Source organism: Brassica napus, chromosome C1, assembly GCF_020379485.1.
Source record: "Brassica napus cultivar Da-Ae chromosome C1, Da-Ae, whole genome shotgun sequence".
Classification (NCBI taxonomy): domain Eukaryota; kingdom Viridiplantae; phylum Streptophyta; class Magnoliopsida; order Brassicales; family Brassicaceae; genus Brassica; species Brassica napus.
Genome location: NC_063444.1, coordinates 23,246,304 through 23,270,881, shown reverse-complemented (window position 1 = coordinate 23,270,881; position 24,578 = coordinate 23,246,304). Strand labels below are relative to the sequence as shown.

The window sequence follows — 24,578 nt, the reverse complement described above, 5'->3', positions numbered from 1 at the left end:
GCCTAAATATGATATACTCCTCTGAATGTGGCAAGCCATGAGGACTAAAGAATGTTATTGATGCATTCAAACCTCTAATTTCTAAAAAAAAATTTGGTTTTTTCCTCTTGCTATTTTTTTAGAGTTTTGACAGGATCCTACAAAAACATATTTATTAGTATCATAAAATATATAATTAGAGCATTACTAGTAATGCAAAAATTAGAAACAATTATCACATTAGTGATAACGACTTTTAAGCTGACAATTGAAACACGAAGTCTATAGTCAAAACTGGATTAAAAGGCTCGGTTTGTCCATGCATAGTTTTCACTTGTAAAAAAGTGAGATGCATGGTATTTGCTTGTAAAAGAGCCAATTGTTATCATTAAGGTAGATAATCATTTTGAACCCCCACGCTTCCAAATTTTTATTGTAATTGATGTTCTATAAGAAATCATCTCTGATCAACGGTTTTATTTCAAAATTTGTGAACCAGGTTGTGAGTTATTATTTTTTTTTGGAAAAATCATATTATCTCTCTATCCCGTTCTCTCTTCTTCTATTAGGGTTTCCGCCGTATAGTATCCGCTGGGAGATTTCGGTTCAATGGGTGTAAACGGTCACAGCGAGTTGGAACGGAGGCGGCAATCTCTGGGATGGCTCGACGAACGACGGCATCATCGTTCGGTGGTTCTCTCTCGTTTAGCTGTCTGGTGTTTTGAGTTTGTTCATGTTTGGATTCTTCATCCGAGTCTGGTTTCGGCTGAGCAGTCGGAAGCTGCAGGAGCCGTTGTTTCAAGGTTTAAGGGTGCTTTTATCTCGGTAGCTCGTGGTGCATGGCTCTCGTTTGCGACTAGTCTCTGTTTGTAAGGTCTAAGCTTGACTCGTAGCAAATCTGGCTCTTCGACTTTGTCATGCTACCTTCGGGTTTGTTTTCATTCTGTTTATGATCAGTTGTTTAGTTTCATTATTGCATTCCACTACTTATTTGCTATGTAATTTCTGTCACAAAATTGAAAATTGGTATAATAATTTAACATTTTACCAAAAAAAAAATTGTGAACCAAATCTTTATTTGCAACTTTTCTTGAATTCCTATCTGCAACAACATTTTAATTTTGTTTTGGAACTTATGATCATGTCCTTATTTCAACTAAAATTTTTCCATAGACCCTCTCTACAAGGGTAAAATTTTATGAGAAGTCTCATTAGAATAGGTTCTCATTAAATCTCTTTGATGCTCATCTCTAGCAGAGATACTTAAACAACAATCTCTTTGATGGGTTTTGGGAGAATGATACAATTCCTCGTGTTTTGATTCTTAAGAAGATGACATTGAAGATAGTGAGAGTAGTTTATGGTTTCATGCAAATTGTGTATAAAGATCTCAATGAACTTTTAACTTTGGGAAAAACATTGATACTGCGAAAATGTGGAAGACTGAATTATTTAGAGACTCTTTGAAAACATAATTTAACGTTAAGATAGATGAAAAAAATAAGAGAAATTTCAAGAAGTATATGTAAGTGCAAGATGACACCACGATAGAGCGATACAGAAAGTAAATCGAGAGACAAATTACACAAGCAAACCACTATGCTTATTAGAAATCTCTTAAACAATCTATTACAAGATATGCTTAATTCAGCTTTTACATGTCTAGTGTTAACACGCTAACCGCTGTTAACACGCTAACCGCTGTTAACACGCTAACCGCTGTTAACACGCTAACCGCTTATGTTTCTCTTCCGTCAAGTACTTTAGCCACTTTTTCAGCATGACCCAGAACGCTCCCAAGAGCTTTTCTCTCTCTCTCTCTCTCTCTCTCTCTCTCTCTCTCTCTCTCTCTCTCTCTCTCTCTAAGATCTCTCGATACATACGACCCCATAGCTATCTTATATTATTCTCCACGTTCCCAAAACCTAGCCTCCAAGGCATGGACATCTTCCATAGCATTAAATACAATTTTCCTTTTTTTAGAATGCATTTATTCATCTTCCCTTAAGTCATAAAGTTGCTCCTCAAGTTTACTCTTCTTTTCTTTTCTCCAAAATACTCTCTTGCTCTCCAAGTCTACACGACTCCAGCTCAGCACCTTGACTCCACATGGTTTCCATCACTCAACACGACATCTGTTTCAGCAACTACGTCAGCGACTATTTCAGGGCAAACATTTTACATCTTCAGTATCCACTGGATGTACATAACCATTGATCCATTGGACGTGAAAAGAGTAGTTTATGTTTTCTTTTGATTGATTAAAGCAGTAATATCAACAGTCATGGACTTTAAAGCAGCAGCAATTATAAACTTTCGTGAAGACATGAATTGGGAAGAACTAGTTTGTAGCTGGTTTTCTGCATAGACCATTTGGTGACTCAAATCCAATGCTAGATTCAAACCCACATTTTTGGTTAGTTTCTGTTTTTGGTTGAAGATAATCTAATTCATTTGCTACGACTCAAATCCCTAAGATTTTTTCTCGTTTGGATTATACACTCAACCCTCTAAGGATCTCATATACAGCTAAAATAAAGATCATCACAAATCTTTGGATGCAATTGAAATGTCATAATTTTGCTCCTTAGTAATGATTCATGGTAAAAATTTGGCTCAAATCCGAAAATAAAAATGAAAATTTTGACAAATTCTCGTTTCGTATGCAATATATGTTTATGCGGTTCTTGTCCTAAAATTGAGGGAAGAACGTTGCGCAAAGGAGGTCTCATGATCAAAAAGTCAAGTGGCCTACTTTGACTTTTCTAATTTCCGCGTCGACTATAAATTAACGTATTGTATGGAAGTCTCTTTGAACTAACGACAAGGGATTTAGCAGTCAAAAAATATTTTATTAGGACAGGGATGTCAAAATGAGTTAACTCGTTCAACTCAGCTCAGCTCATGGTAAGCTTCGGCTATTTCATGAGCTAGCTCGCTCAGTTCATTTAATAAATAACTTTTAATAGGTAAACTCGAATTCAGATTACCAAGATCATGAGTTAAATGAGTTAATTCGTGATCTAATATAAAAATAAAATAAAATAGCGATAAAATAACTTATATAATATTGTTCAAAATTTAGATATTAAAAATATCCAAAACATAAATATTAAATACTAAATAAAAACCAACACATACAAAAATAAAAAAAACAACACCTAATATAAATTAAATTAATGCAAAACCAATGATCCAAATCTCTATTCTTCATGAGAGTCTTGAGAAAATTCATCTTCAATGTTTTCATCTGGTTAAATTATAAAATTAAAATAAAACATTTATAAATATTTTATGTTAAAATAATAACAAAGTATAAATAAATAATCTGAGATAGAAAATATTTTATCATTGTCGTCAGTCATAAAACAAAACAACCAAGGTGCAAACTTATATGTATGTTTTACATTTTAGTTTTAGAAGATAAATATGATAAATATAAAAATTATCTTTTTTACATAATAAAAATAGAAGTTATCCAAATATATAATATTATATATAATTTTTAGTATAAAAATGAATAAGCTCATGATCCACCTCATTTATTAAAAATCGTTCATATAACTCGTGATCTAATTTAAACTCGGTCATTAAACTTTTTTATTAAATAATCTTAAAATATGGAGATCATGCTCGTGAAAAAATTAGCTGAGCTGCTCATGAGCTACGGCTCCATTTGACACCCCTTAGGAATTATTGAATAGTCCGAGTGTCCAAAAATAACTAAATGAAAAATTGAAAAAGATGGTAATGTTTTGAAGATCCGAAGACGAATCCATTTTCAATTTCTGACCAAAAAGGGGAAGAGATTGAATTCAAATCTCTCTCTTCTCTCTCCCGTGACGACGACAAAGCCCGCAGATATTTCCAGATCTCATCATCATCATCATCATTCAATCTTATTACGAGAGAGAGAGAGAGGGAGAGAGGAAAAGAAGAAGAAGATGATTACGATCCCATACCTAACCGCTGTATCGACCTACTTCAGCTACGGATTGCTCTTCGCCTTCGGGCAGCTCCGCGATTACTCCCGCCGAATCTTCGATTGGTGGAGCACCAACAATCTCCATGGATACGCCCCGATCTGCTTGGCTCATGAGGATTTCTACATCAGACGTTTGTATCATCGCATTCAGGTTCATTTTGAATCTTGAGTTTTTTTTAATCAAGTTTTTGTTTTTCTCTCTTGTAATATGATTTTTTCTTGTTCAGGATTGTTTTGGACGTCCCATCTCAAGTGCACCTGATGCTTGGGTTGATGTCGTCGAGAGGTTCTCTAATGACAACAACAAGACCCTCAAGTCAGTCTCTCCTTCTATTATTGTTTACATTATTATTATTTATTATTAACTTCCTTATGTAAAAGGTGGTTGAATCTTTAGCTCTCTTTAGAATTGGTCCCGCTTGATCTCATTTGAACACACAATTATCCTTGGGTTGGGTTTCAAGGTTGACACTTTAGCTCTTTTAGAATTGGCCCCCTTTTGATTTCATTTGAACACACAAATTACCCTCTAAGTGTTCACAGAATAAACCATTGCAGGAGAACAACAAAGAGCACAAGATGCCTTAACTTGGGGTCTTACAACTATCTTGGATTTGGTTCTTATGATGAATACTGCACCCCTCTTGTTATCGACTCTTTAAAGAAATTCTCCCCAAGTACATGCAGCTCCCGAGTTGATGCAGGTTCTGTTTCTTAACTCTCTCTCTCTCTCTCTCTCTCTCTCTCTCTCTCTCTCTCTCTCTCTCCTTTACGATCCTCCTTGTTTCTCTCATCAGGGACTACATCTGTGCATGCGGAACTCGAGGAATGTGTTGCTAAATACGTGGGCAAACCTGCTGCTATTGTCACTGGCATGGGCTACGCAACCAACTCCGCTATCATCCCTGTCTTGATTGGAAAGGTTTGTTTTTGCTGCTATCTATCTTGTGGTGATGTTACTCCAAAAACCTATGTTTTACAGGGAGGGCTGATAATAAGCGATTCTTTGAACCATACCTCAATTGTCAATGGTGCTCGAGGTTCAGGAGCCACTATCCGTGTCTTCCAACACAACAGTAAAGCAATTCTTATGCTCCTTCACTATCCACGTTTTTATCAAAGGGTGACTTACCTTTATGCTATGCTTCTCAGCACCTGCTCATTTGGAAAGAGTGTTGAAAGAACAAATCGCTGAGGGACAACCTAGGACACACAGACCCTGGAAGAAAATCATGGTTGTTGTTGAGGGTATTTACAGCATGGAAGGGGAAATTTGTCAACTGCCTGAGATTGTCTCAATATGCAAGAAGTATAAGGTAAACCTTACTGACGATAGTTTGAGGAACGAGAGTTCTTGTAAGCTAATTTCTCTAACATTGTTTCAGGCTTATGTTTACTTGGATGAAGCTCACAGCATTGGAGCAATTGGAAAAACAGGCAGGGGAGTTTGCGAGCTTCTTGGAGTTGACACAGCTGATGTGGACATAATGATGGGAACTTTTACCAAATCTTTCGGATCTTGTGGTGGCTATATTGCCGGATCCAAGGTTAGCAATTGTTCCAATTATATAAAGATTTCTTACAGTGAAGCAATGAATCTTATCAAAGAGCAATGCTCTAATCCTACATAACAGATTGTTTAGCCAAGTAGTAGTGCACTTCATCTCAAAATCCGCTAAAGTTCTAATAATGGTGCTTTCAATCTCTGTAGGACCTCATCCAATATTTGAAGTACCAGTGCCCGGCTCACCTTTACGCAACATCAATCTCAACTCCTTCCGCGCAACAAATCATATCGGCCGTAAAAGTTATCCTGGGAGAGGACGGTTCTAACAGAGGTATCTCTATAGTTTCTTTTGCTCTCTGAGCTTCATAGTCTCAAGATTCTGCTAAAACCCTGGGCAGGTGCACAAAAGTTAGCAAGGATAAGGGAGAACAGCAACTTTTTCAGGGCTGAGTTGCAGAAGATGGGATTTGAGGTTCTTGGAGACAATGATTCCCCAGTCATGCCGATAATGCTTTACAATCCTGCCAAAATCCCAGCCTTCTCAAGGGAATGCCTGCGAGAAAACGTAAGTGGAACTATATTATGCTTTCTCCCAATATTTCATTTGCCTCCCATACCAGAGATCATTAACATCTATGCTTAAAACTGTGAACAGGTGGCAGTTGTGGTTGTTGGTTTCCCAGCTACACCTTTGTTGCTAGCCAGGGCTCGAATTTGTATATCCGCATCCCACTCAAGAGAAGATCTTATTAAAGCTCTACAGGTAAACAAAAAGCTTGCATCACTTGCTCTCCCTCCTATATTATTTACCATAGAAAACTCGATTCTAAACATGGTACTTACTATAAATGATTTTGAGTACATCCACAAATTGATTGTGTATATTATAAATTGTCTGCGTGTTATATGACAGGTTATAAGCAAAGCAGGTGACCTTACCGGAATCAAATATTTTCCGGCGGCTCGAAAGAAGCAAGAAGAAGTGAAAGATACCATCAAATTGGACTAAAAGGAGGGGGTAATGGCATCATCAATTTCTCGTACCAGAAGAGGTTTGATCAGTACTAATTAGCATTAGTTTACTCGTTTCCCTTGCGGGTTCGTCTTTTGTTGGTGTCCCTTCTACTTGTCTTGAAACTTTGTGATTCATCTTTCATTTTGGTTCCTTGGTTTTGTCAGAGTTAAAATTGTATAGTTGACTTCTTTAAGAACCGAGATGACATTTTGTGCTTCACGAAACTATGTTGTCCAAATTTGTAAAAACCAATCGTTTGTTTTTCTTTTTTCCTCTTCTGCTTTGCTTCCACAAATTGTAAGCATGTGGGAGTCGATTCTTTTTACCAACCCGAATGCCAATCTTTCACATTTAACTCTAATCCACAACCAACCTAAAATCATCATATATCCATGTCTCACTGTTTGGATGTTCCTAAAAAAAAAAAGAAGCTGTGTGAACAAAATAAACTAATTACCTGCTCCGTTCCTACATACTGAGATAGCTAAACACTTTAACCTATTCAATTGCAAGTTCAAGACCACCCGTGGAAACGTCTCAGGCGAATCAAAAGGAGTACAAAACCTTCTTCTTTTTCACTTCTACTTATACAAATAGTACACAGTAGCTAATGCTACAATCAAAAACTAAACAGCAAAGATAAGAAACAATCAGAGGAATGACATACTAAGGCAAAATGGAGGAAAAGGCTTTCAGACATTGCCATGTCTGACTATCCCACCAACAAACAACAAAAACAGAGTCTTTTTGATTCGAAATTCTCCAACATCCATCAGGAGAACTCCCTACCAAGCTTCTGAATAGCACAGAACATCTTCCTCCTCGACCCAACAGCATTAATCCCCATATCTTTCAAATCCTCCAACGTCAATAAAGGCAAAACCTCTTCATCGACCTCATGTATCTCAAACATTGGCCAATACCTCCCTAACCCCAGCTCTTGCAGCCAAATCTTCACCCCTTCTCTTCCTCCACCACCAATTCCCTCCATATTCGACGGCTCTGACAACTCAAACTCTCTGTTTCCGCTACTACCGTAATACCCACCACCGTCTCTCACTAAAGACTCGTCCTTTATCGGACTCTCCGAATCTTCTCTACTGAAATCCCTAAACCCACCTTCCAGCTCATCGCCGTGATCCATTTCCCCAATTCTCGATACCCAATTGGATCTCACTCGCTTCGTCGACGGCCCGACCCGTTTCTTGACCCGCCAACTCCCGACACCGAAAGAATCGACATTCACTTCTCTTTCGTCACCTATGGTTCCGCTGTTATCGTACCCAGAACTCAAATTCGTCAAAGCTCGAGTCCTCGTCGACGACTTGCTCATATCTTTCTTGGGTTTCCTCACCTGCGAATCGTACGCCGCTTGGTACTGGTCGCCGCCGATTTCGCCTAATCTAACGCTCGGTCTCCTCAATCGTTTCGATCCGGCGAGAGCTTCGGCTGATGTTGACGGCAGAGAAGGAGGAACGCCGCCGTTGGGTTGCTGGTTATTGTCGTTACCTGGTTGCAATTCCGACATTCCTTGAAAAGATCGAGAGGTTTCTTGCTTCACTTTGTCGGGCATAGATGTGATGCTACTAAAGAACATGAAAGGGTAAGTCTTTTAGCTAATTAGGGTTTTTATCTGGGGAAGTCAGAGGTGGGATGTGAGAAAGAGAATCGTCATCAGTAGAATGAATCGAACAAGAGAGATAGAGGGAGGAGAATACATGTTCACTTCCTGACACGTGTACGCTTATGCAGACACTAACAGTTATTTAATTATACACATATCCTTTCACTTCTACTAATTCTATTTCTAACCTCCAAATATATTTTTTGTTTCAAAAGATGTTTTGTGCAATTCATATCTTAGTGGAGCTTACTTGTAGCTGACTTTAAATGATTTAGAATTCCAAATAATATGTTATCAATTTAATGGTTGACAAAATATGATAAGTTCATGATAAGCTTATCTGATCTGTGCCAGAAATACAAAGAATTGAGAAAGAATTAGACAAGAGAAGAAAAATATGGACCAAAAAAAAAAAGGGATTGAACCTATTGTTTTAATTATGACATCTTATACAATAAAGTAGACTCATCTTTTTCTTCCTGCGTCCACGTCAGCAGGGAACTCTCTTTTCCTGCGTCCACGTCAGCAGGGAAAGGTGGGTAAATCACGACACGTCAGCACTAAGTCAAATACCTCTTCCGTCATCTTCTCCGACTGGGCCCTAATTTTGAATGGTGAAGTCCAATATTTACTAAGCCCACTCAGACTTCTCTTGCCTGCATTTCCTCGACTCTGTTCACCTTCCCTGAAATCTCCAGACTCAGTTTCAGGTATCTGTAACGCTTGCCTAGACGATGAGTTGTTTGCCTTTACTTATCACCATTAAATCACTCTTTCAATCTCTCACACTACGATGAATTCAGTTACTTCCTTCCCAAAAGCTGAGATGAAAACCCTAAAAAAACATTCTTTAAATTTCATCTAATAAATCTTCAAATCCAGCTGCATCAACAGAATATAATCTCTTTCTTACAACACAACCTGTAATAATGGTGGCTTATCGAATTCTTTTTTCTGATGTTAGCATCGGTTTCTGTTCCAATACCGTAGTCGCGTGTCTTATGCGATTTTGGGAGGTCTGAAACGTCAACAAAGAAGGGGAACTGGTTCCTTCTTGATGAAAAGGTTTGTCTCCTTAGGTTCATTTCTTATCGCTGAGCCTGAAAACTTCTCATATACTTCAAAACCTCTAATTTTGTTTGCCTCTTCCCAGGCAACGCTTATGCAAAGGTCTATCAGTGTACATCGGCTTAATACTTTCCGACATCTGCTGACAGACGGTGCAACCAACGAGATCAGCCGGTTTGATGTTATAAGTAGCAACGCCGAATTCAAGTTGTCAGATTCAAATGTATCGATTCACTTCACAAACTATAATAAGTTTGTTGAGAGCACCGAATCAGGTGCTTCTATTCGCCAAGAAAATATGTTCTTTGTGCCTAACTTCGGTGGTATGCAAATCAAGCCCGGATATCATGGCTACTCTATCATGCTTAGTGTAATTTCTCTGTGTGTTAAGTTTATCTATGTGTCGTGAAGGTGAGCGAGATTTTTGTCTATGTGGATGAAGATATCATGGCTACTCTTCATGATCGATGTGTCTCCAAGGTGAGAGATTTTTAGTTTATGGTTGCTCTCTTCTGTTTTCACTGTTTGCAACAAGCTTTTATAAATTCAGTAAATCTTTAATTTTCATTCCATGATCATGAAATTACCATCAAGTTCTTACTTAGACATAAGTGACTACAATTTTTCTTAGTGATGTTAGCTGATCAGGACTAACAGATTTCAAAAGAAATGAAGAAGGAGATCAGAATTTAGGCTCATGATCTTTTGTTAAGTTTATTTGGCCGCTATTTAGTGTGATATGGTGCCAATAGTTTCATGATTATGAGGCGTGATCACCGCAAGTAATTTTGGCTAATTGTTTGTGTTTGGCATGTGCAAGATCTGCTTCTGTATTTGGAGTAGAGTCTACATTCCTTTAACTGTTTTTGTCTTCTCTCTCTGCAAGAGTTGAAAAACCAGAGGCTTCTGCCCAAAATGATTTCTCAGTCAAGACAAATGTAAATGGAAGAAGCATCGTCAGATACCATATTTACATTCTGAAAAAAAAAAGAGACCAAAGGTAGATGACAAACATATGCGTCTTTGAAGGACTCGCTATTAGAAAAAAAAACATAAACAACAAGTTTTATACATGTATTCTCATATAAGTTTCTCTTAAATTTCATATAGTTCTACTGCTTACAAGCTTTTTGATTTGCTATTTTGTTCAACTATTGTTTACAAGCTGACATAGCTTTTTTAGTGGTGTTTGACAGCTTATGCTGAGAGATTCAGAAGCTGGATATTAATGAAACTGTTTACTCTCAGGCAAATCACCAGAGAAATTGTTGCTTCCAAGGGTGATTATGCAAAGCTCAGTGGCGTTGAAGAAAGACTGCAGGAGTGACCCCTTGAAAAAACTGCTTGACAGATCCAAAATCCAAGAACAAGTTTCAGAACCAAGGTGTTTGTTGAGAAGTACCAATCTTGTGACACTGAACATGTATGGTATGTTTTCCCAAATTATATACACGTGACACCTGCCCACAAGCATGGTATTTCCTCATCATAGTTCCAGTTACGTATAACAGAGAGAGAGGGTCACTGAGGATAGAGTATTTGAACGATATCAGAAGAACACCATCAATGCTGAGGGAATTGTACCTCATGAGAGCTATATTCTTCGCCAAGTACACAAAGTGAGTGGGGGAAGTTAATACTTATACCTCTATTCCGCTATGGTTTTAGCCATTGTTTGCTTTGATTATCGAAAAATATATAACCGTATTATAACCCTAAATAATTAATACACTGTAAAGATTTTTCAGTGATTTCTAGCAGCAGCTAGAAAGCATTCAGAAGATGATGGAATCAGTTCCATTGATCGGCTTCCTCATATGTTTCCTTTAATATTTCATTACATCCACAAAACATCGTTGATCACTGACAATGCATTTGCTGACTTTCTTACACTCTTTTATCTCCAGTGAATTGGTTTTCATTTGTATGTTTTGATTCTCTGACCTTGCGTTGGAGAGAGCCTTTACATATAATATATAACTATGTAATTTTTCTATATTACCATAATGCTACAAACTAAGTCAAATTTTCCTTCCAGCTTCCAAGTAAATGATTTGAAATTTGAATGATGCAGCTACGAAAGGGAAGAAGGTGAAAGAACGAGTCAGACAATAAGGTCAACACTGTAAAAACATAGACCCGTGGTTGATTCTCATCGTGTTTATTAGTTGTGGTGCACGTTTTTACCTTTTTATACATTCTGCTTTTGTGATCTATAGAAGGATACCATGCAGAGAAGCCACTAAAGATCCAAATTTCTGCAACACTAAAACAACAGCTCATTGTCTGGGAGAATATTATGTACCAGGACAAGGTATATCAATCAATCTAACTAAGTACTTTGGCTTCCAATTTTCTAAGTCATGTGTAGCATGTGCCTCTGCTATAGGTACAACAAGGGTCTGCTGCTGATGGAAGTTTACAAGCTAATGACATTGATGGGAAGAAGAAAATTAAGCGGGCAAGAAGTTGCTACTAAGACCTGCCATTATCCACCTATCAACTCCATGGCTGCTTCACAACACTAACGTGTAGCTCAATGCATACAATGCTTTGTAAGTTGATCCAAAATCATTTGAATATACAGAAATGCAGAAAACTGTTATGTTGTAGCAACTTTAACAGATTGTTGGAGACTCATACGTGTCCTCACCTGACTAATTTGGTAGTGGACTTATGAATCTGCTCTCATTTAGTACATAGTGGCTCTGTGAGTTTTAGTGTTCATAATTGTTTGCTTGATAAAATGTTACATTGTCAAATAAGTTATGCCATTTTAATTGATAGTCTTCTGATTATTCTTACAGATAGTTTACAAGAATACAATAGGAAGAGCAACGATGATCCTAAAGTATCAATACAAAGTTACGGAAATGAGATCGATGTTTGGAGTGAAGGGATTATTTTAATCATCTTGCTTTGTGGTGTACCTCTTTTTTGGGCTGCTAATATATTGCTAATTGTTTCGTCCATTTAATTATGTAATTGATATTTTTTATGGTTTTGTTATATTTACAATTAGGGATGTGAATTGTTGAGCGAAGCTTGAAGAGGTTTATTCATTTTAAATTCTCAATATTTTCCTTTGTTATTTTCAATCTTTTACTTCATTAATTCACTCATGTGTGCAAAACAAAAGTGTCTCCTTAACCCCACTCAACAGATCGTGTTCTTTGCTTCTAATCCTTGGAGTTTCTCTTTGAATTGGACCAAACTGTGTGCACACATATCAATTCCAAATGTAAACCTGCACTACCAACTTACAATTTTTAGAAACGCAAATAACATATAAGGTATGATCTTATAAAACAAATTATAACAATTTTCAAATTAAATGTTAAAAAATAAAATTTACAATATGATTTTAAAAAACAAATTATACTTATTATATTCAATTTAAAATAAATTTAAATGTTTTATAAAATTAAAATACATTTTAATATAAAGAATTAAGGGTGGACGTTCGGGTACACATTCAGATTCAGTTCGGGTCTATTCGGCTTTCGGGTTTTCGGGTTCAAAGATTTCAGCCCCATTCGGGTATTTCTAAATTTCGGTTCGGGTTCGGTTCGGATCTTTTCGGATTCGGATAACCCATTTAAATTATTTTAAAACTTTTAAAATTTATTATATGCTTAAAATTTCTCAAAATTTATAAACAAAATGATATATTACATATAAATTTGAATAACATATGTCAAAATACATAAAATGAACATATAAATTGGTTTGTTTTGAATATTTGGATAGAACATCAATATATATTTCAAGTATTTTTGGTGATTTGAGTATATTTTAGCTATTTCAAACATTTGTTTTTGATTATTTGTATATATTTTTAAGTATTTTGAGCAATTGTAAAAATATTTTATATATTTTAGATGTTTTTAGTAAATATTAAATCTAAAAATAAGTAACATTATTAGGTATATAAATCTATTTCGGATACATTCGGGTATCCGAAATATTTCGGTTCGGTTTCAGTTCTTTAAATACCAAAATTTTAAACTCATTCGGATATTTAATCAATTTTGGTTCGGATTCGATACTACTTTTTCGGATCGGGTTCGGTTTGGTTTTTTGGGTTCGGATTTTTTGTCCACCCCTATAAAATTTTTTATTGTAAGCTTACCCGCCTGTAGGGCGGACCAACCCCTAGTATTCAATAATCCTAAATAATGAATAATAATAACATATATGGAGAAGTGGAAATATATGGCTTGGGTTTCATCTTTATGTTTATCTGAGGCTTAATAACTTTCCATATGAGATCCATATATCTTCAGAGCTTAAAAATATTTTCAGGTAAGAGATCCAACTTGTCATGTTGATGGAGTAGAAAACAAGTGTTCTAGGTGGATGACTTCAATGATCGTAATGGTCATAGTGACCTCATATACTTCAATTAATTTTGGTCTAGTTACCTTGAAGCTTCTTTCCATTTGTAGTTCTGCTTATTCCGAAGCCACACGAATTCGCCATACTCAGAATCTCCACTTATTCAATACTTGATTTCTTGCATCGATGTGAGAGAAGATAGTAGCCAATTGATGTAGCCAAATGCTCCTTTTTGCACTGGTCTGATGGCCTTGGTGAACTAAACTATTCAAAGGTAACATGGCCAGTCGTTTCAAGAATAATTTTGACAGTGATTAAGTGATTTGAAGATGGTGCTAAGATTTCTTGTCACCCCACCATATCCTCTAGAACTATTATTTTGTCGGGAGCCAACTCAGCAAGATAGTTATGGGAATTGATCATAACACGTACATTCTTGAAAGGAGAAGTGTAATCAGAAACTGATGAGTTGGTTCTTTCAAAGATTTTCCAATTTTAGAGTATGAGAATCATTCACGAGGAGTTAGTTTGGCATTCCTTTAGCGCCAACATTTATTTCACACTTCTTCCACCTTATCATGTCCTGTAACCGTGGATTTTAAAACTCCCACTAGGTATGTGGTAGTGATTATATGTAATAGATCATGGAAGAAGAATTATGTGGGCAATAATATCCTCATAACACAACGATATATTCAGATTCAAGTTGACAAAAAATGAATTTTTGTATATATTGAGATAGAAACACTAAAAGGTTACAAGAATTGATCGAATACAAAAATGAATTAACTAAAGTCGAAGAACAAAAAAAGATGAAGTCGAGGTCGATGTTTGGGGTGAAAGCTGCTACGTTCGGGATGCTTTTTTTTTTCTATTTTTTCATCTTCCTTTTTTATCCCTCCTTGTTGGCCTAGCTTTTCTGATCTTCTTTCTCGCAGGTTGCCGAGCCCAAGATCTCCGGGGTGTTACTCTTGTTGAGTCATCTGCTTCGATGATTATGGAGGTTATTCTTTTGACTCAATCTTTTCAATTTAAAGCGAATCTTTGGTCTTGTTCCTTCAGTTCAAGCTCAAAACTGCTCTCAGCTATCGATCTCTTCGTGAATGAGCTCAAGATAGAGATCTAAGTCTTTTCATGGAATGGGCCTACATCGTTGCTAGGCCGTGTCAAGATTTGAGTCTAACAATTGTCTCCAAGTTCTTTAAGGATGATATCTCTTACAATTAATCTTTGAATAATTTTTCTCGCTGATATACGCTCTTCAAGATTTTCCGTTGGTTTCGTGGGATATGATCCCCATCGTTTAAGTATAATTCTTCCTTATTGCAATCTTTTTGAGGCTATAAATCTCGCAACCACACCTTCCTTTGGTTGTACTTGTCTTCCTAGCCCATCCCCATTTTTTTCAAAACGGGGTCTACCAGGAAGAAGCCCAGCTAGCGGGAATCTGAAAGGATTCACAGCATGATTGGTGTGGGTGGTTCTGAAAAGATCCAGATGTGAGTGATTCTCTTACGGAAGTACTGAGAGAGGAAACACGTCTCCCACGCTCAGTTGGTGGTGACACCAAGCCTAGCAGAGGTGATGTTGTTTCGGTGGGTGTCGTTCGTACGATTAGCCTGTTGGTTTCCGATGGTCGAGATCACCGACTAAATAAGGCAAAAATTGCCAACATGGATTTGAGGTCGAGCTCGTCGAGTGATGGTGCTGGCGTGAGACCTTTCCATTGGCGATTCTCTGAGGCGAAAGATTTCCCCATAACCAAAGATCCAGATAGCGTTGCTCATCTAGTAAGACACTTCAAGTATGCCGCTAGTCTGTTCATGTCTCTTCGGAATATGATGGAATGTGACACATGTGTAAAGACGTTGGTTGCTCATGCCAAGGTGCCACCTTTGGATCTGATATCTGCTTTCACTATTATACTCATCTTCCTTTAAATGAGGTCGTTTTTCAAGCTATGGAGGCTTAGAATGAGTTTGGTGCGACTTTGGAGCAAATGTTGAAGGATGTCAAGTGTGATGATGAGCTTAACAAAGTCAAGAAGGTCGTAAGGGAGTTGAAAATCAGTTTGAATCTAACTCATGATCGAGAATGTGTCAACTCTGGCCAATTGGCTGATGCCTAGAAGCTTGGGAATCAAGTTGTTTCTCTCGAAGCTCGACTCCGGATGATCTGGAATGAAAGAAAATCAGCCCTCGAGAGGGTTTCTTTGCTGGAGGCGCAGATAGAGAATTCGTCAGCTAAACATGTGGAGGATCTGCGTTTGGCTTCTTACGAAGCTAATAAGATCCTTGCTGATAGCTACCTCGACGTGCTCTAAATGAGAAATGGGAGAGAAAGTAGGTTGCGACTGACTGTAAGGCTTGTCTTCGGAAGGTCATAGCTAACATCAATCTTATCGAAAAAAACTAGAGAATTTTTAAAAAGATGTTTGTGTAAAAATACAAAGACATAAATCTGAGAAAACTTATAAATTTACAATAGTTAGATTTGGAAATTACTAAACTTACAAATTTACAAATTGTATATATAAATTTCAGATCAAGTAAGTTACATAGTTTTTTAAACACCATTTTAATTAGGTATGTTTTTGTAACTATGTTCATGCACCAATAGTTAGTGTGCCATTGTACATCATCTATTATTTTTCCAACAATAAATAGATATTTTGTAAAGTTAGTAGAAGTTGAGGGGTATATTCATCAATACCTTCAACTTTCTCACTACCTATCGAATTCCTGTTTTTTTTTATTTTTTTTAAGAAAACAAAATCCGAGCAGAATGTGAGAAAATGGCAAATACTGAGCAAAACCCTCGCTCAAAACGCCACCGTTTGAATCGCTTCCTCCGGCCAATCTAATCGTCGTCTCCACTCTCCAGCAGCTCAATCTATCGTCTCCGTCTGTAAATTTAGAAGAAATAAGAAGACTCTCAAGTATTCATTGCCATGTACCTGAAAGAAGGATGCTCGTTGCTCTTAAAAGTTCAAAAACCAATCATCCCCTTCGTCCTCAACACAAATCTCAACGTGAACCTCCTCCCTCAAGCTCCAAACCCAGAAACGGAGATCAAAGAGTCATATGTTGTAAAGAGGTTGAGACAAGAGCCATGTGTCCCCTTAGCTTTGCACTTCTTCAAATCCGTTACCAACTCAAATCTCTTCAAGCACACGCCTTTGACATTCGAGGTCATGATCAGGAAGCTAGCGGTGGACGGTCAGGTGGATAGTGTTCAGTACCTTCTGCAGCAGATGAAGCTCCAAGGCTTCCAGTGTTCTGAAGATTTGTTTGTCAATGTTATTAGTGTGTACCGACAAGTGGGTTTGTCGGAACGAGCCGTGGAGATGTTTTATAGGATAAAGGAGTTCGGGTGTGATCCTTCTGTTAAGATATATAACCATGTGTTGGATACTCTACTCGGTGAGAACAGGATTCAGATGATTTATACGGTTTATAGAGACATGAAGAGAGATGGGTTTGAGCCTAATGTGTTTACTTACAATGTGCTTCTCAAGGCTTTGTGTAAGAACAGTAAGGTGGAGGGAGCTCAGAAGTTGCTTGTGGAGATGTCGAATAAAGGCTGCTCTCCTGATGCTGTGAGCTACACCACGGTGATCTCGTCTATGTGTGAGCTCGGTATGGCGAAGGAAGGCAGGGAGCTCGCGGCAAGATTCGAACCTGTCGTGAGCGTCTATAACGCTTTGATTAATGGGTTATGCAAAGAGAGTGATTACAAAGGGGCGTTTGAGCTGATGAGAGAGATGGTGGAGAAGGGGGTATCTCCTAATGTTATCTCATACTCTACACTCATCAACGCGCTTTGCAGTTTTGGAGAAACCGAGCTCTCTTTCTCGCTTCTGGCGCAGATGCTGAAACGAGGGTGTCATCCAAATGTCCATACGTTGAGTTCTCTAGTGAAGGGTTGTTTTGTGAGAGGTACGAGCAGTGATGCTCTAGACTTGTGGAGTTGGATGATCAGAGGGTTTGAGTTGCAACCGAACGTTGTAGCGTTTAATACTTTGGTACAAGGACTCTGTTCCCATGGCGATATGGAGAAGGCTCTGTCTGTCTTTGCGCACATGGAAGGAAACGGATGTTCTCCAAACATCAGAACTTACGGCTCTCTTATCAACGGGTTTGCCAAAAGAGGTAGCCTCGAGGGCGCTGTTGATACATGGAACAAGATGCTAACTAGTGGTTGCTCCCCAAACGTTGTGGTGTATACAAGCATGGTGCAAGCTCTTTGTAGGCACTCCAAGTTCAGAGAAGCTGAGTCTCTTATAGAGAATATGTGCAAAGAGAACTGTGCTCCTTCTGTGGCGACGTTCAACGCCTTTATCAAAGGCTTATGCGATGCAGGGAGGATTGACTGGGCAGAGAAAGTGTTCATACAAATGGAGCAGCAATACAAGTGTCATCCCAACATTGTAACGTACAACGAGCTACTAGATGGGCTCTCGAAGGCAAACCGGATAGAAGAAGCTTATAGTCTCACCCGAGAGATATCCATGAGAGGTGTGGAGTGGAGCTCGTCTACTTACAACACGCTTTTACATGGGTCATGCAGTGCAGGTCTCCCAGGGATAGCTCTGCAGCTAGCAGGGAAAATGGTGGTTGATGGTAAGTCTCCGGATGAGATAACGAGGAATATGATAGTATTAGCGTATTGCAAACTAGGGAAAGTTGAGAGGGCGGTTCAGATGTTGGATCAGGTTTCATGTGGAGGAGGAAGAAAGTGGCGGCCAGATGTAATCTCATACACAAATGTGATATGGGGGTTATGCAGTTCTAATTGTAGGGAAGATGCAGTTATTATTCTTGAGAGGATGATCAGTGAAAGGATTGTCCCAAGTGTTGCTACATGGAATATATTGCTTCGTTGTTTTATCATTGATGACAATTTGAGCTCATGATCAGTTTGCCATATGACATGTCAAAACTTGTTCAGTTCATCTCTGTATTGAGTTAGAAGCATAAACTCTGGAGGATATATGGACATCATGTGATCACATGGAAGCTTTTTGGTATGTGACACTGAGAATACATTGGCAAATATGATGAGACAGTCCGTCAAGAAGCTGCTGGAAAGAGTGTTTCCTCAAGGAGATAGCTCTAGATTCTCTGGCCAAGGTTTTGAGTTTATATTCTTTTGTGTATAATAGATAGTTCGTTGATGAATAGAACAATATGTTATGATATTGTAACCCTTGATGGAAAGTTATGAACTTATGATCAAAAGATAATGTTGAAGTTTACTTGAGCTTTAAGATCTCACATGAGATTATAAGACCATCTCCAACAATGGAGTATCTAAGAGGTATCTATGTCATGGTTCTATCTCATTATATGCTGAAAATTAAATCAAAAAGAGTAAAAATAGATAGATGTGGTTCTAAAAATGGAACTTTTGGAACCATATCTAAGTTGCAACGTGTCAATTTTTCATTTGTTAGTGTTTTTTAAAAAAAAAACCCACAACGCTTCCTCATTCCAATCCTTCGCTTCGTTTCAATTCGGAACCCTAATTGGTGAATTACCAAGGATGGAGTTTGATGGAGAAGACAGTAGAGGAAGGAGATGGATTGAACATGAAGAAGGAAGAGAGCGGTAACGAGAAGAGCGACGGTGGAGAACGGTGGAGGCAAGAGAAGGGATCGGGAGAACTCACGACTTCCACCGGCAAAACTATATGAGCTCCGGCTACTTTGATTCTTGCTCCGACGGCTCTTCCGGTCTTCCATTCAGGCTCATGCCAGCACCAGAGGACTGAGGACCATCACCACCAAACTCGATGAACAAAATCCACGAACAATTGGAGCTCCGACAGTGGAGATTAAAAACTTTCGTCCTTTGTTCCAGCCATCTTTGATCTGCTTGCATGTACAGAGAGGTATGTATTTCGATTGATATATGTTGTTTCTTGTTTAAACTTTCGCTTCTGTTTTTTTTTAATTAAAAATGGTTTTTTGGGTTTTGTTTTTGTATATTCTCATCTCTTGGAGACTTGTTTATATGTTTTCCTCATACCTTTTAAAGATTGTTTTTTTCTTTCGAAAGTTTATTTTAAGGATTTTTCTCAATTACTGTTCTGATTTGTGTGTCTGATTTATCTCACCAATATTTGCAGGTGAACTTTTCGTATCATGAAGCCAGAGAACAGAACCTAACTAACAAAGATGGTCTCGTCCATTACTAATCTTGAAAGAGATCCCAAACAGGTAACTTCAGTTCTCTTTTGAAACTGGTTGTTAGATGTTAACTAGGGCAGCTTGTTCAGTCTACATCAAATTTACTTAAGTGATCAATGCTTGGTAGAGTCTTTTAGTTTATAGTTTCACGGTTTATAGTTTATCATGGTTGGACAGATGATTTTATTTTGAGATATAATTTGGTTGAACGATACATTGGTCGTAGTTATGAATATATTCATCTGACTTCTGGATATATTTATATAACATTTGTTACCTGCTTGAGTTCAATTTGTGGTACCAGAAGACCCCACCTCGGTTCTCAAAGCTTGGTGGCAGTCTTATTCAAAGTGGCCTTACCCTACTTTGATGTTTGACTATGTGTTGAAAATAGGGGATGATGAACAACTGATGGTGTATACTCAAGAAGAATCTAGTTAAGCTAATGGAGAGAGGATGTAATTGACATGGGAATTGTATTCATGTTTAGCTTTGTGTTCAGTTGTCTTTAGAATTGTAATTTTGTTTATGATTTCTCAATCTATGTTATATGTTTTTATGTCAAGTTAATTTAAATTTTATGTAATTTATGTCAAATTAATTTAAATTTTATGTAATTCAATAATTACAAGTTTTTTTAATTATAGAATGTGATGCAAGTAATCTATTACTACAAGTTTTCAAATTTTTGAAACTTAGAATTTTTAATTGGTTCTATCATTGGAGGGGTTAAAACTAAACAAGTATCTAAAACTTTTAATTTGATTATTTTCAATTAAAAATGATTTAGAACTCTGAGACCATATCTATTGTTGGAGATGGTCTAATATTGAACTTGATTATGTGCTATAGAATTCAACATGGAGCAAAGCAATCTCTATCTCACATTTACATACAGCGCTCGTGAAGAAAATTTCCGAAAACATGATAACAAAACAATCAATCCTAACCTCAAGAGATTACACGGGAAACTCTCAGCTCGATTGCTCATGAACTCCCTATAATGAAGCTATAGCAGAGGATGATGGGCTTGCTTTTGAATCAATCGTCGTCCACTGAACCTGTGTTTGTGCTTTAGTGTGTGGAGAAAAATCGATTTACGTATAAGCAGTTTCTGTAGTCAGCTGGTGTAATGCAAAGCTGAGTGTGTCCTGGACTGTGCTCCAGCGGGTACATTGTGATAGACTAAGAAGGTGTATTACCGTAAGAGGAAAGATAAAGAAGTGATGGGAGAACAAGAGGAGGAGAATTGAGGAGTTCAATAATCATTTCAAACAAAGAAGAGAAGAGAGAACCTTCTGAATCATAAAGAGTCTTTGCAGTTATAGGAGTGAAAGGGAAAAGAGAAGTATAATAGAGTTGATAGTAGAGTGAAGTTCTTTATGCTTTGTTGTAGTTGATAATAGAGTGAAGTTCTTTATGCTTTGTTGTAGTTTGTTATAGACGAGATGAGTCTGTACTTCCCGATCGTGATGAGATCGGTGATTTAGAGTGAAGCTCGTTATGAGAGTGTAGCTCGAGATCATACTACAAAACTATAAACACTTGTACTTCGTTATTCAATAAGAAGAGTTTGTTATTTTACAGAGAGTATAGATCTATAGTCTATCACATTGTCGTGCTTCTCACAAATTTTTGATGTTCTCTCACAGGTTTTCTCAAGCGTGAGACCATAGCACGCTCGTTTTTGCTTCTCTTCTTTACAATCGAGCATGAAGCTAATGGGTCTGCAGATCCTGCTCCAACTCTCCTGCACGTTAATGGGTTTTATCAGAGAGATGAGGCAGATTATGTGCGCAAAAAAAAAAGAAAAAAAGAAAGAAGATGTTATTGGTCACCTTAAAAGCTTCTCTGCTGAAATTATTGCAGATCTAATTGTATTACGGCTTGGCACCCATTTCACGACTCGGTTTGGATCTGCTCTCATGGGAGAGTGTATTTTAATGAGCTACAAACAAAAGATGAACAGAAGAATCAAGTCAAAACTAAAAAAAAACTTGAAGGGATCTCTGAATCTACTATAGATGAATGCACATCTAGTAAACGAAGTAATTGACTATAGCCATCTGATACAGATAAAATGTAACAACTTGTACTGGATAACTGGATTATGAAGAAGAAAAAACAAAGACTTACACCCAAGCATTCCGTCATCTGGTAGTAAGCTCTACCATGAAAAGGAGTATGCCCTTGTCGCGATTCTGAAAAATATCTAGTCCTGAAAGTATGTCACAAAACATAAACAAAGGCCAGTATGTAGACATCTATGACAAAATAAGTATAGCTAGACTTCATACCATTCTTTATAACCTGGATCAACAGTGAAACCATACATATCCACTGAATCACAAGTCGAGAGAGCAAATTCAAGAGCCTTGAGCCCAGTTCCTTTGGCGGCCGAGCCAATGAAGCACCAAGCATTTAAGTATACAGGATTGTTTATTGGAACTTCCTGAAGAGAAGGAAGAATTGAGTTTGCAAGACGAGGAACTGATTTCAGATATTCAAAACCAAAGAGAGAAAGATAAATAAGTGCAGATGTACAAACCCGAATTATCTTGTTCATAATATCATGGATTGTTGTTTTTATCAGAAGTACCTCTTGCTTTTTTTCTGCACAGATTCAAAGGATCAAAGAGAATGAAGTATCTATTTGCAAGCAGTAGAAAATGCGACACATAAAAGTGAATAAATATAGAGAATCCAACTATGGCGTAACGATGGAGGAGTAGAAAACAAGAGAACATTTATACAGTACCATCCAACTCCACCACTTTGTCAAGGGCTTTCGCTGACCCTCGATTAAGAAGACGGAAGGTACTTTTTTCTCCCACATATTCCTTGTAGTTCTGGACATTAAGATGAGATAACAGAGGCAACCAATGAATTGGAGGTTAGATCAAAATTGAGACGAGAGGGAACAAAAAGTCGATGCCAAGGAAATGAAGATGAGACAAGAGAGGGAACAAAAGCAATTGGAAGTTAGATAAAAAGGATTCAATATTAACCTGAATTGGAGCACCATTTTCTCTAAGAACCGCATCGTAAGTATCTATCTCCTTTCCGAACTTTGTTTTCAAAAGATCACCAGAGTTACCAATAACAGCACATCGGCCAAACTGCCGGGGAAAATACGGTAGTGTTTCAGGAAGCACTAACGAAAGCTTCTCGACGCATAAAGACTTATTCTGGCAACGATTACTGCACCCAGAGTGCGAGTTTCATTAAGACCAAACAAAAAAATAACAACAAGACAGCCCGGCATTTACTACTTGATATATTGGGACTGAGACCTAGCAATATTTTATAAGAAAACGAATAAAACAGTAATAACGGTTAAGAACCTGACTGTGGATGGCTCATAACCGAGAGATTATGATTTGTAATCTTTTCATTTGACGGTGTAATCTCCTATATAAGGAACCTCTATGTTATGAATAAAGATAGACTTTTTCATTACTTTTATAACACGTTATCAGCACGAAACTCTAAATCCCTAAGCTAATACCCAAATCGAAAAACCCTAAAACCCTAACCCTAGCCGGCGATCCGACGAACCCTAAACCCCGATCGCGTCTCTTGTTCCCGCATCTGTTCCAGCTCGCGTCCCCGATCAGCTTCAGCCCAAGGCATTCCTGATCCTAGCTCAGACGTTCGCGCCCGAGAGCAGCTCCAGCACGCGACCTCTTCCTCGTTCGCGACAGCATCAGACAGCTCGCGTCCGACGATCAAGGCATTCCCGATCAAGCAACAAAGAACGTCTGCGACCCGATAGAAGCGACTCGATCCATTCCATCTCGCGTCCCGTTCGTGTCCAACTCGCGGCTCAACTCCTTTGGTGGTCCGATTCAACAATCATTTAAGGTTAAAAGGTAATTCAAAACCTAAGAACCCATAATCGAACATAGATTGATTGATAAAGAATGAAACCTTAAAACCCTAATCTTTATGAATCAAAACCATAGGGTAATAGATCAAAAATCCTAATTGAGTAAATCGAAGCTCTAAAAGTTCGATACCCCAAACTTTAAATTATGTTCCTACATGATTAAAACCCCAAATTGGTTTTTACAAGTTAAAATCCGATAAACCCTAACCCTATATCTATAAGCCCTAAATAATATAAGTATCAGAATTAATTATACTATAATTATCAAATCACATATTAAAACCCTAATCGAATATTTTGAAATCAAAGTTGTTTTCGGTTTTGATCATTGAGGTGTTAAATCTGATTGAATCTGATTCTATGTTGCTAGAATTGTTTGACTATTAAATTGATAGATTTATTTTCTCATCCTGTTTGGTTAATTGTTCATCTGATTTAAAATTGTTTAAACCGAACAGCCTGTTAAAACATTGATTGAATCCGATAGGTTGCTAGCTTGCTTTGCTTATATAATCCGATAGGTTGATAGATTGATTGAGGTTTACTTGTTTAAAATCTGAATGATCTGATTGCATGATTCTTGAGGTTTAATATCATCTGCTAGGATTGATAGTTTTGTAATCTGATCTGTTTTAAATAGAAACCCTAAATAATCCGTATGAGAGGTTATATTGATTTGCTTTGGATGTCTTTGAGAATTGAGAATCCGTATGCTAGGTTGATAGATTCATGATAAAATCTAATGTCTTGAGGTTTAAGATTGTATGCTAAGTGTGGACAATTCTATGATACATGTCCATACCAAGAACAGCTTGGCCAAAATATTTTAAAACGCAACTAGCTGATTGATCGGCCATAACTTATGAGGTCAAAACTCTCATTCACAGCTTGGGCCACACGAAATTTACATGCACCTAAGTTAATACGCATCAGGCCATTTAGTGAGCATAGATATCCCCTATCACAATTATTAACGGGTCAAG

The 24,578-nt window shown here is 37.6% G+C and overlaps 4 protein-coding genes and 1 long non-coding RNA gene across 10 annotated transcripts; 3 read left to right on the top strand and 2 right to left on the bottom strand.

Moving 5' to 3' along the window:
* Positions 1-3,619: 3,619 nt before the first annotated feature.
* On the top strand, positions 3,620-6,753 carry LOC106353243 (long chain base biosynthesis protein 2b-like). 5 transcript variants are annotated; one of them, XM_048744341.1, is made up of 11 exons: positions 3,620-4,115; positions 4,192-4,280; positions 4,523-4,668; positions 4,762-4,886; positions 4,947-5,040; positions 5,117-5,280; positions 5,350-5,511; positions 5,676-5,802; positions 5,870-6,036; positions 6,127-6,234; positions 6,385-6,753. In XM_048744341.1, exons 1-11 carry the CDS (start codon positions 3,924-3,926, stop codon positions 6,478-6,480), a joined length of 1,470 nt encoding a protein of 489 aa, XP_048600298.1. In that variant the 5' UTR covers positions 3,620-3,923; the 3' UTR covers positions 6,481-6,753. The 5 variants fall into 5 exon arrangements, with proteins under 5 accessions (XP_048600298.1, XP_048600297.1, XP_048600295.1 ...); XM_048744340.1 differs by having other exon boundaries at positions 4,508-4,668; XM_048744338.1 differs by having other exon boundaries at positions 4,762-5,040.
* Positions 6,754-7,039: 286 nt separating this feature from the next.
* LOC106447560 lies at positions 7,040-8,221 on the bottom strand. The gene has a single exon (XM_013889514.3). The coding sequence runs from the start codon at positions 8,081-8,083 to the stop codon at positions 7,259-7,261; it is 825 nt and encodes a 274-aa protein (XP_013744968.2). The 5' UTR covers positions 8,084-8,221; the 3' UTR covers positions 7,040-7,258.
* Positions 8,222-9,559: 1,338 nt separating this feature from the next.
* LOC125580491 lies at positions 9,560-12,256 on the top strand. Its single transcript, XR_007318202.1, has 2 exons — positions 9,560-11,733; positions 11,986-12,256. It is a non-coding gene; the product is annotated as an uncharacterized LOC125580491 (long non-coding RNA).
* Positions 12,257-16,221: 3,965 nt separating this feature from the next.
* On the top strand, positions 16,222-18,773 carry LOC106376583 (pentatricopeptide repeat-containing protein At3g48810-like). Its single transcript, XM_013816672.3, has one exon. It carries the CDS (start codon positions 16,467-16,469, stop codon positions 18,429-18,431), a length of 1,965 nt encoding a protein of 654 aa, XP_013672126.1. The 5' UTR covers positions 16,222-16,466; the 3' UTR covers positions 18,432-18,773.
* A 2,458-nt stretch (positions 18,774-21,231) lies between these two features.
* LOC106373571 (sialyltransferase-like protein 2) lies at positions 21,232-23,063 on the bottom strand. Of its 2 annotated transcripts, XM_013813728.3 has the most exons (7): positions 22,715-23,061; positions 22,465-22,555; positions 22,255-22,319; positions 22,004-22,158; positions 21,843-21,924; positions 21,545-21,654; positions 21,232-21,456 (listed from the first exon to the last, which is right to left on the bottom strand). In XM_013813728.3, the coding sequence occupies exons 3-7, from the start codon at positions 22,270-22,272 to the stop codon at positions 21,315-21,317; spliced, it is 507 nt and encodes a 168-aa protein (XP_013669182.2). In that variant the 5' UTR covers positions 22,273-22,319; positions 22,465-22,555; positions 22,715-23,061; the 3' UTR covers positions 21,232-21,314. The 2 variants fall into 2 exon arrangements, with proteins under 2 accessions (XP_013669182.2, XP_048600926.1); XM_048744969.1 differs by having other exon boundaries at positions 22,255-22,555; positions 22,715-23,063.
* Positions 23,064-24,578: the final 1,515 nt, after the last annotated feature.

Bases quoted from the DNA above. Each gene is read 5' to 3' on its own strand.
- LOC106353243 (XM_048744337.1), top strand. From the start codon at position 3,924: ATGATTACGATCCCATACCTAACCGCTGTATCGACCTACTTCAGCTAC. The intron at 5,803-5,869 runs GTATCTCTATAG...AACCCTGGGCAG, and splicing joins AGAGGACGGTTCTAACAGAG to GTGCACAAAAGTTAGCAAGG. The intron at 6,037-6,126 runs GTAAGTGGAACT...AACTGTGAACAG, and splicing joins GGGAATGCCTGCGAGAAAAC to GTGGCAGTTGTGGTTGTTGG.
- LOC106373571 (XM_048744969.1), bottom strand. The intron at 21,925-22,003 runs GTATGAAGTCTA...ACATACTTTCAG, and splicing joins GATCCAGGTTATAAAGAATG to GACTAGATATTTTTCAGAAT. The intron at 21,655-21,842 runs GTAAGTCTTTGT...TTTTGTTTGTAG, and splicing joins AGATGACGGAATGCTTGGGT to CTCATTAAAATACACTCTCC.
- LOC106376583 (XM_013816672.3), top strand. From the start codon at position 16,467: ATGTACCTGAAAGAAGGATGCTCGTTGCTCTTAAAAGTTCAAAAACCA.
- LOC106447560 (XM_013889514.3), bottom strand. From the start codon at position 8,083: ATGTTCTTTAGTAGCATCACATCTATGCCCGACAAAGTGAAGCAAGAA.